The 11,362-nt window shown below is 47.1% G+C and overlaps 1 protein-coding gene across 1 annotated transcript; it reads right to left on the bottom strand.

Annotated features, from left to right (window-relative positions):
- Positions 1-338: 338 nt before the first annotated feature.
- Positions 339-10,463, bottom strand: LOC139541893 (serine/arginine repetitive matrix protein 1-like). Its single transcript, XM_071346775.1, has 7 exons — positions 10,447-10,463; positions 9,303-10,164; positions 1,938-2,104; positions 1,413-1,562; positions 1,263-1,287; positions 988-1,087; positions 339-883 (listed from the first exon to the last, which is right to left on the bottom strand). Exons 1-7 carry the CDS (start codon positions 10,461-10,463, stop codon positions 339-341), a joined length of 1,866 nt encoding a protein of 621 aa, XP_071202876.1.
- Between the last annotated feature and the right edge of the window lie 899 nt (positions 10,464-11,362).

Raw genomic sequence — 11,362 nt, 5'->3', positions numbered from 1 at the left:
TGTACATATACTGTACACATAGTACACACATACTCTACACATACCGCACACATACTGTACACATACTGAACACATAGTACACGCATACTGTACACATACCGCACACATACTGTACACATACTGAACACATACTACACACTGTACACATACTACACACATACTGTACACATACTACACAAATACTGTACACATAGTACACACATACTGTACACATGCTAAACACATACTGTACACATACTGTACACATACTGCGACAGGTTTTGAGAATCATCTGTGAGGATAGAATCTTGATTACTGACTTGGAAATGTGAGAGTACTGGAGATATGCCGACCCAAACTCACAGGTAGAGTAACGAGCACTGGGTTCTGCCTGGTGGGGGAGCACCGGGTTCTGCCTGGTGGGGGAGCACTGGGTTCTGCCTGGTGGGGGAGAACTGGGTTCTGCCTGGCGGGGGAGCACTGGGTTCTGCCTGGCGGGGGAGCACTGGGTTCTGGGTTCTGCCTGGCGGGGGAGCACTGGGTTCTGGGTTCTGCCTGGCGGGGGAGCACTGGGTTCTGCCTGGCGGGGGAGCACTGGGTTCTGGGTTCTGCCTGGCGGGGGAGCTCTGGGTTCTGCCTGGTGGGGGAGCACTGGGTTCTGCCTGGCGGGGGAGCTCTGGGTTCTGCCTGGCGGGGGAGCACTGGGTTCTGGGTTCTGCCTGGTGGGGGAGCACTGGGTTCTGGGTTCTGCCTGGCGGGGGAGCACTGGGTTCTGGGTTCTGCCTGGCGGGGGAGCACTGGGTTCTGCCTGGCGGGGGAGCTCTGGGTTCTGCCTGGCGGGGGAGCTCTGGGTTCTGCCTGGCGGGGGAGCTCTGGGTTCTGCCTGGCGGGGGAGCTCTGGGTTCTGCATGGTGGGGGAGCATTGGGTTCTACCTGACGGGGGAGCATTGGGTTCTGCCTGACGGGGGAGCATTGGGTTCTACCTGGCGGGGGAGCATTGGGTTCTACCTGACGGGGGAGCATTGGGTTCTGCCTGACGGGGGAGCATTGGGTTCTGCCTGACGGGGGAGCACTGGGTTCTGCCTGATGGGGGAGCATTGGGTTCTACCTGGCGGGGGAGCATTGGGTTCTACCTGACGGGGGAGCATTGGGTTCTGCCTGATGGGGGAGCATTGGGTTCTACCTGGCGGGGGAGCATTGGGTTCTGCCTGACGGGGGAGCATTGGGTTCTACCTGATGGGGGAGCATTGGGTTCTGCCTGACGGGGGAGCATTGGGTTCTACCTGACGGGGGAGCATTGGGTTCTGCCTGACGGGGGAGCATTGGGTTCTACCTGATGGGGGAGCATTGGGTTCTGCCTGACGGGGGAGCATTGGGTTCTACCTGGCGGGGGAGCATTGGGTTCTACCTGACGGGGGAGCATTGGGTTCTACCTGACGGGGGAGCATTGGGTTCTGCCTGACGGGGGAGCATTGGGTTCTGCCTGACGGGGGAGCACTGGGTTCTGCCTGATGGGGGAGCATTGGGTTCTACCTGGCGGGGGAGCATTGGGTTCTACCTGACGGGGGAGCATTGGGTTCTGCCTGATGGGGGAGCATTGGGTTCTACCTGGCGGGGGAGCATTGGGTTCTGCCTGACGGGGGAGCATTGGGTTCTACCTGATGGGGGAGCATTGGGTTCTGCCTGACGGGGGTGCATTGGGTTCTACCTGACGGGGGAGCATTGGGTTCTGCCTGACGGGGGAGCATTGGGTTCTACCTGATGGGGGAGCATTGGGTTCTGCCTGACGGGGGAGCATTGGGTTCTACCTGGCGGGGGAGCATTGGGTTCTACCTGACGGGGGAGCATTGGGTTCTACCTGACGGGGGAGCATTGGGTTCTACCTGATGGTGGAGCATTGGGTTCTGCCTGACGGGGGAGCATTGGGTTCTACCTGACGGGGGAGCATTGGGTTCTACCTGGCGGGGGAGTCAGCCAGCATCAGCAGGAAACGCACGGTGCTCCAGATACCCAGGGCGATGAAGATGATGGGGATAAGGGTGAACTTCCTGTTGGCCATATTGGAAAGGAAGTGGGACAGAGGACTGCAGGCCAGGATGGGCCGGTGCTCAGACAGAGCCGCATGCTGGACGACATGGAGAGAAAACAGGAATATTTATCGAGGGATAAATGTGCTTGAGAGCTGCCATGGAAAATGTCTGTGATAGCCAAGAGTTAAGAGTGTAATTAGTGAATTCACCCTGAGAACTCTGTGAAATCCATGTAAAACCAATATAATCAATGTAAAACCACTGTAATCTATAATATATCTAAATATCTATATTACGAAGATCTCCAGAGACCTGGGACGATTTATGCCTGCTATCTTTAGGCTATTCACTGTATTAAACGTAATATGGAATATGGAATTAAAGCCAGACTAAGTCAATGGCACAGAATACTCATTTCTGATTGGCTTGAAGGGCATTCTAGAGTGTACATTATTTCCCTATAACTCACGGTATATCGTCACGGTATATCGTCACTGTATATCGTCACTGCATACCGTCACTGCATATCGTCACTGCATATCGTCACTGTATATCGTCACGGTATATCGTCACTGTATATCGCCACGATATATCGCCACGGTATATCGTCACTGTATATCATCACTGTACATCGTCACTGTACATCGTCACTGTACATCGCCACTGTACATCGTCACTGTATATCGTCACTGTATATCGTCACTGTATATCGGCACGGTATATCGTCACTGTACATCGTCACGGTATATCGTCACGGTATATCGTCACTGTACATCGTCACGGTATATCGTCACGGTATATCATCACTGTATATCGTCACGGTAGAATTGTATTGTTTGTTTTGTTTACAAAAGCTGTTGATAACTTTGCAAACGCTATAACGTCCTACATAGCCTCATTGATGATATGTGTGATAAAGTATGGTTACATTTAATTTGCTCTGTTCAACCTACCCTTTTGAAATGTCTTCGATAGCAACAGTGAATCTATTTAGTTTTTAAGTGGAGATCTCTCAATCATTTTTATGATAGGGAGGTGCTGCCCAGCCTGGATGGGGGACCAAAGGATAGCTGTAGATACATCAATCCTCCAGTAGGAGGTGCTGCCCAGCCTATTGTTTTATTTCTTCTGGTAGTGGATATAAAGTTGAAGATCTGACGTTGTTTTAAAGGTACAAATTCAACTTCGTTGACATTTGGTTACCACAAGTGTACAAAATCTTAGGAACACCTGCTCTTTCCATGACCAAGTGAATCCAGGTGAAAGCTATAATCCCTTATTGATGTCACTTGTTAAATCCACTTCAATCAGTGTAGATGAAGGGGAAGAGACAGGTTAAAGAAGGATTTTTAAGCCTTGTGTCACACCCTGACCATAGAGAGCCTTGTTATTCTCTCTTTTGGTTAGGTCGGGGTGTGACTAGAGGGGGTGTTCCTATCTAGGTTCATATTTTCTATGTTGGCCTGGTATGGTTCTCAATCAGAGGCAGCTGTTTGTCGTTGTCTCTGATTGGGGATCATATTTAGGTAGCCATTTCCCCACTGGTTTTTGTGGGATCTTGTTTGTGTGTAGTTGCCTGTGAGCACTCCATGACTTCACGTATCGTTTATTCTGTATTGTTTTTGTGAGTTTCATTGATTAAACATGTGGAACTCTACGTACGCTGTGCCTCGGTCTGTTAATTCTACAAACGATCGTGACACCTTGAGACAATTGAGACATGGATTGTGTATGTGTGCCATTCAGAGGGTGAATGGGCAAGACAAAATATTGAAGTGACTTTGAACGGGGTATGGTAGGAGGTGACAGGCGCACCAATTTGTGTCAAGAACTGCAACGCTGCTGTTTTTTTAATGCTCAACAGTTTCCCGTGTGTATCAAGAATGGTCCACCACCCAAACGACATCCAGCCCAATTGACACAACTGTGGGAAGCATTGGAGCCAACATGGGTCTTTATCCCTATGGAACGCTCTCCACACCTTGTAGAGTCCATGATCTGACAAATTGAGGCTGTTCTGAGGGAAAAGAGGGTGCAATTCAATATTAGGCAGGCTAGGCCGGTCATGCTACAAACATTTAGCAGGCTAGGCAGCTCAGTAGGCCTACAGTGCAGTGGCAGACAGACAGTACAGCAGGCCTGCAGTGGCAGATAGTGTCATAGATTGTAAAGAGCTGCAGTGTTTCATCTTACAGTACCCAGATCTGAAATCAATGATCCTACCTTATCCTATATCACACCTTCCCCCTATATCACACTTTCCCCTATATCACACCTTCCCCTACACCATGCCTTCCCCTATATCACCCCTTCCCCTTATATTACACAATCCCCTTACATTACACTTTCCCCCATATCACACCTTCCCCTATATCACACCTTCCCCTATATCACACCTTCCCTTATATTACACCTTCCCCTATATCTCACCTTCCCCAATATCACCCCTTCCCCTATATCACACCTTCCCCTTATATTACACCTTCCCCTATATCTCACCTTCCCCTATATCACCCCTTCCCCTTATATTACACAATCCCCTTATATTACACCTTCCCCTATATCACACCTTCCCCTATATCACACCTTCCCCTATATCACACCTTCCCTTATATCACACCTTCCCCTATATCACACCTTCCCTTATATCACACCTTCCCCTATATCACACCTTCCCCTATATCACACCTTCCCTTATATCACCCCTTCCCTTATATCACACCTTCCCCTTATATCACATATTCCTCTATATCACACCTTCCCCTATATCACACCTTCCCTTATATCACATCTTCCCCTATATCACACCTTCCCTTATATCACACCTTCCCCTATATCACACCTTCCCTTATATCACCCCTTCCCTTATATCACACCTTCCCCTTATATTACACCTTCCCCTACATCATACCTTCCTCTATATCACACATTCCCCTATATCTCACCTTCCCCTATATCACCCCTTACCCTATATCACACCTTCCCCTTATATTACACCTTCCCCTATATCTCACCTTCCCCTATATCACCCCTTACCCTATATCACACCTTCCCTTATATTACACCTTCCCCTATATCATACCTTCCCTATATCTCATCTTCTCCTATATAACACCTTCCTCTATATCACACCTTTCCTTTCTATTACACATTCCCCTATATCTAACAATCCCCTATCACATCTTCCCCTATATCACAACTTCCCCTATATCAAACTTTCTCCTATATCATACCTTCCCCTATATCACACCATCCCCTATATCACACCGTCCCCTATATTCCATCTTCCCCTATATCACACCTTCCCCTTGTATTACAACTTCCCCAATATCATATCTTCCTCTATAGCACATCTTCCCCTATATCACACCTTCCCCTATATCACACATTCCCTTATCACAACTTCCCCTATATCACACCTTACCCTATATCACACCTTCCCATATATCACACCTTTCCCTATATCACACCTTCTCCTTATACTACACCTTCCCCTATATCACCCCTTCCCCTATATCACACCTTCCCCTATATCACACCTTCCCATATATCACACCTTCCCCTATATCACCCCTTCAACTTCTCCTTATACTACACCTTCCCCTATGTCACCCCTTCCCCTATATCACCCTTCCCCTATAATACACCTTCCCCTATATCACACCTTATCCTATATCTTACAATCCCCTATATCACACCTTCCTCTATATCTCACCTTCCCCTATAATACACCTTCCCCTATATCCCACCTTCCCCTATAATACACCTTCCCCTATATCACACCTTATCCTATATCTTACAATCCCCTATATCACACCTTCCCCTATCACAACTTCCCTTATATCTCACCTTCCCCTATGATACACCTTCCCCTATATCACACCTTCCCCTATATCTCACCGTCCCTTATATCACACCTTCCCCTATATCTCATTGTCCCTTATATCACACCTTCCCCTATATCTCACCTTCCTCTATATCACACCTTCCCCTATATCACACCTTCCCCTATGTCACATCTTCCCCTATATCACACCTTCCTCTATATCACACCTTCCCCTATATCACACCTTCCTCTGTATCACACTTTCCCTTTATATTACACATTCCCCTATATCTCACCTTCATCTATATCACATCTTCCCCTATATCACACCTTCCCTTTATATTACACCTTCCCCTATATCTTACAATCTCCTATATCACACATTCCCCTATATTACACCATCCCTGTATCTTACAATCCCTTATATCACACCTTCCCCTATATCAAACCTTCCCCTATATTACACCTTCCCCTATATCCTACCTTCCCCTATATCTCACCTTCCGCTATATCACATCTTCCCCTATAGCACACCTTCCCCTATAGCACACCTTCCCCTATATCACACCTTCCCCTATATCTCACCTTCCCCTATATCAAACCTTCCCCTATATCACGCCTTCCCCTATATCTCACCTTCATCTATATCACATCTTCCCCTATATCACACCTTCCCTTTATATTACACCTTCCCCTATATCTTACAATCCCCTATATCACACCTTCCCTTATATCACCTTCCCCTATATCACCCCTTCCCCTATATCATACCTTCCCCTATAATACACCTTCCCCTATATCACACCTTCCCCTATATTACCTTCCCCTATATCACCCCTTCCCCTATATCATACCTTCCCCTATATCACCCATTCCCTTTTATCAGACCTTCCCATATATCACCCCTTCCCCTATATCAGACCTTCCCATATATCACCCCTTTCCCTATATCATACCTTCCCATATATCACCCCTTTCCCTATATCATACCTTCCCCTATATCACCCCTTCCCCTATATCAGACCTTCCCCTATATGACACCTTCCCCTTATATTGCACCTTCCTGGATTCTACTCAGAGTCCCATGAGGTTCAATCCAGGACCAGAAGTAGATCACAATTAGCTCACAAATGGAGGAGGCTCAGTCAGAGAATGTCTTTAGAGAAGAACTGCTCTGTGTATTTTCTCTACATCTCTACATCTTCATATGTCTTTGATTTATTCTGTTTGCAGATTAAATCTCCTAGCTATATGCCTATGTTTGTATAATTTGGGTTTGCCATTTGCTCAATGATAACCTCACAATGCAAACGGGTTAACTGACCCTGACAGTCAAAAACTCAGGTAACTGTTGTACTGTAGTGATTGTGGCCCATTGTTTCTCTGAACTCAAGGTCAGCTTCAAGCCTGTCTGGGTCTGAGCTCAGATGGGACACAGCTGTTTTATAAACACAAATGCAGATCAAACTGGAAATGAGGAACGCTTAGACAAAGTAAAGGTATACACATATTTACTGGTTTAAAAATCTGTATTTTTTTTATTTTTATTTACAAAAAGCCAACGCAAGTGATTATTTAAGGTTTTAGTATTAACTGTATGTCAAAATCCCAAATGATCATTCATTCATAGTTATACATAAACACATACCGGTACGTATGGTTTGTCTCAACTCAACATCTGAGACACAAGATGAAGGATTAAATCTATTTCAAACAGAATACCATACACCAAGAAGCCTAATCCACACAATGTCACCATATCCCAAAAAGCATCATCAGTCTATCATCACACATGAAAAACTTCACCAGAGTCCAGTAGTACTAGTCATACTGAAAATCCTTCCTTCCTTCCTTCCTTCCTTCCTTCCTTCCTTCCTTCCTTCCTTCCTTCCTTCCTTCCTTCCTTCCTTCCTTCCTTCCTTCCTTCCTTCCTTCCTTCCTTCCTTCCTTCCTTCCTTCCTTCCTTCCTTCCTTCCTTCCTTCCTTCCTTCCTTCCTTCTCAATCTCTCTCTCTGGGTGAGTGACAGTTGAGAGCCAGGGGTCAATGGCCTACTTGCTGTTTCTGGGGGGCCTGGGGTCGTAGTGCGAAGAGTTTCTGAGGCAGTATACTTGCTGATTGCTTCGTTCTCTCCCTCACAACAACCAGCTAAGACACTGCCAGAGAAACACTCCCAGTAGCCTCTTCCTCCAGCATCTTCATCTTCATCTTCAGGTTCCTGGTATCCAGTATATCTTTAGTATCTCGCTGCCATGTTTCCCACAGGGAGTCTAAATTAACACACACCCACACCCACTTCTTTAATAACAAAGTGGTCAAACATCAAACCTTACAGTAGATACCTATGTTGCCACAGCGATGTATGACCTCAGAGGAGTATCCACTGTCTTCCCCCACAGTTCAGTTGAAAAGGGTGGGAAAGATTTTCCATTTCAGGGTGAATGGCGTTGTAGTCGTCCTCCTGCGAGGGTCAAAGGTCAAACAATAGGTTCCCCTCTGCCTTCTGATGACAGTGAATACTTTAATGGGTTAACCCTTTGCCTCTGCAGTAGTTTCTGGCAGGCTATGTTAAATACATGAATTACCCTTTTTATTTTTTAATTAGATGAAGATATTTTTCCCCCCCTTTATTTAAAGTCAAGACTTGAATGTAACACTGACGCATCATGAAAAGGAGGTTATTTAGAGACATGAAACCAGACAGAATCTAATGCGTTGAGTAGAAACCTTTCTTTGACAGTGCTGGCAACACGTAGAGCAGAATCACACAACATGAACTACAAACACCCCCCCCCCCCCCTCATCTAAGAATAGCCTTGATGTGACTCATATTCTTGCAACAAAAGATGAGTTAGAATCAGCTCTTATTTTGTTGCATGTGATTTCTATGTGTGTGTGTGTGTGTGTGTGTGTGTGTGGTGTGTGTGTGTGTGTGTGTGTGTGTGTGTGTGTGTGTGTGTGTGTGTGTGTGTGTGTGTGTGTGTGTGTGTGTGTGTGTGTGTGTGTGTGTGTGTGTGTGTGTGTGTGTGTGTGTGTGTGTGTGTGTGTGTGTGTTTGTGCATCGTAAGTTTGTGTAAGCGAGCTAGAATGCGTACAGCATTTTCTTTGCGTGTGTAAGTCTACTGTGTGTGTGTGTTGTGTGTGTGTGTGTGTGACGTCTGTGTTTGTATGTGTGTGTGTTGTGTGGGCTGGACCAGACCATACTGTATTACCACACAGAGAAAGATACAGCCTGTAGTTTCAGTCTGCCTCCCTCACTGCAGAGTTATTTTGAGCAGGCGGACAGAGAACCCATTTCATACAGTACAATACACCCCCACCCCCTCACTGGGACAGATTCTGCTGACAGGACAGTAGGGGTATAAGGGAGCCGTCTACACTAGTCTGTGAGTGAAGGGGGAGTGGCAAAGGAAGAGAAACAGAGAGGACCCGGGATGGGAGGGTATTGCATTAAGCAAGGAAGCTCAACACTCCCTGAAGGGGTGCTCTGTCCTCGGATCCCTGAAGGGGTGCTCTGTCCTCGGATCGCTGAAGGGGTGCTCTGTCCTCGGATCGCTGAAGGGGTGCTCTGTCCTCGGATTCCTGAAGGGGTGCTCTGTCCTCGGATCGCTGAAGGGGTGCTCTGTCCTCGGATCGCTGAAGGGGTGCTCTGTCCTCGGATCGCTGAAGGGGTGCTCCGTCCTTTGGATCCCTGAAGGGGTGCTCTGTCCTCGGAACCCTGAAGGGGTGCTCTGTCCTTCAGATCCCTGAAGGGGTGCTCTGTCCTCGGATCCCTGAAGGGGTGCTCTGTCCTCAGAACCCTGAAGGGGTGCTCTGTCCTCGGAACCCTGAAGGGGTGCTCTGTCCTCAGATCACTGAAGGGGTGCTCTGTCCTCGGATCCCTGAAGGGGTGCTCTGTCCTCGGAACCCTGAAGGGGTGCTCTGTCCCCGGATCCCTGAAGGGGTGCTCTGTCCTCGGATCCCTGAAGGGGTGCTCTGTCCTCGGAACCCTGAAGGGGTGCTCTGTCCTCGGATCCCTGAAGGGGTGCTCTGTCCTCGGAACCCTGAAGGGGTGCTCTGTCCTCGGATCCCTGAAGGGGTGCTCTGTCCTCGGAACCCTGAAGGGGTGCTCTGTCCTCGGAACACTGAAGGGGTGCTCTGTCCTCGGATCCCTGAAGGGGTGCTCTGTCCTCGGATCCCTGAAGGGGTGCTCTGTCCTCGGATCCCTGAAGGGGTGCTCTGTCCTCGGATCCCTGAAGGGGTGCTCTGTCCTCGGAACACTGAAGGGGTGCTCTGTCCTCGGATCCCTGAAGGGGTGCTCTGTCCTCGGATCACTGAAGGGGTGCTCCGTCCTCGGAATATTCAACTAAAATACAGACTTGGAGGAACAGTTAATATTAGTTCCAGCTGCCAAAAGTCCTAAGAGGAAGAAATAGGAAAAGAATGATTGAAGCATAATTCAAATTCATTGCTATGGATTCCCGGTTGACAACCGGGAAACCTAGAATTAGGTTAGGCTGAGATCAGGTTATATAGACTTAGGTTAGGCTGAGATGAGGTTATATAGACTTAGGTTGACAACCGGGAAGGAAGAGTTTTTGTTAAGTTGTTGTTGTTGTTAAGTTGTTGTTTACTTGTGTTCTAGTAACATGTGTTAACCTCCTTGGGCAAGGGACGCTGTCATTTTCCTTTTATAGGAAAAGAAGCTGGGAAAGACATAAAATAGCGACTGAGGAATAAAACCGAATGAACAGACTGTCATTGACCTGCTTCGTGCTGCAGTTGGCTGTGTGTTTGTATGTGTGAATGAGTCAGGCGCTTGCTGCTGCGGCGACAGTAACCGCATGACAACAGGAATTCCTTCCTGCTTTAGTCTTGATGTAATCCCTATACTAATACAGGATTGCAGAACAGAACACTGGTCAGGGGAAACAACCACATCCCAGTCGACCGGCTGGCTGAGACAAACAGTTAGAAACACACACCACGGGCCTCCCGTCAGCTTCATGTGTCTGACACACTCCTCAGACACTTCTCTGTGGAGAGATTCAGCATATACAGGCTTAGGTTAGGCTGAGATGAGGTTATATAGAATTAGGTTAGGCTGAGATGGGGTTATATAGACTTAGGTTAGGCTGAGATGAGGTTATATAGACTTAGGTTAGGCTGAGATGAGGTTATATAGACTTAGGTTAGGCTGAGATGAGGTTATATAGACTTAGGTTAGGCTGAGATGAGGTTATATAGACTTAGGTTAGGCTGAGATGAGGTTATATAGACTTAGGTTGTACAGCATGCTGTGTTAAGACTGTTATCTGTATAGGATAGTTAAGACTGTTATCTGTATAGGATAGTTAAGACTGTTATCTGTATAGGATAGTTAAGACTGTTATCTGTATAGGATAGTTAAGACTGTTATCTGTATAGGATAGTTAAGACTGTTATCTGTATAGGATAGTTAAGACTGTTATCTGTATATGGTAGTTAAGACTGTTATCTGTATATGGTATTAAGACTGTTATCTGTATATGGTAGTTAAGACTGTTATCA

Source organism: Salvelinus alpinus, chromosome 17 (assembly GCF_045679555.1).
Source record: "Salvelinus alpinus chromosome 17, SLU_Salpinus.1, whole genome shotgun sequence".
NCBI lineage: Eukaryota > Metazoa > Chordata > Actinopteri > Salmoniformes > Salmonidae > Salvelinus > Salvelinus alpinus.
The sequence above is the reverse complement of the archived record's forward strand: the minus strand, read 5'-3'. Positions and strand labels throughout refer to the sequence as shown.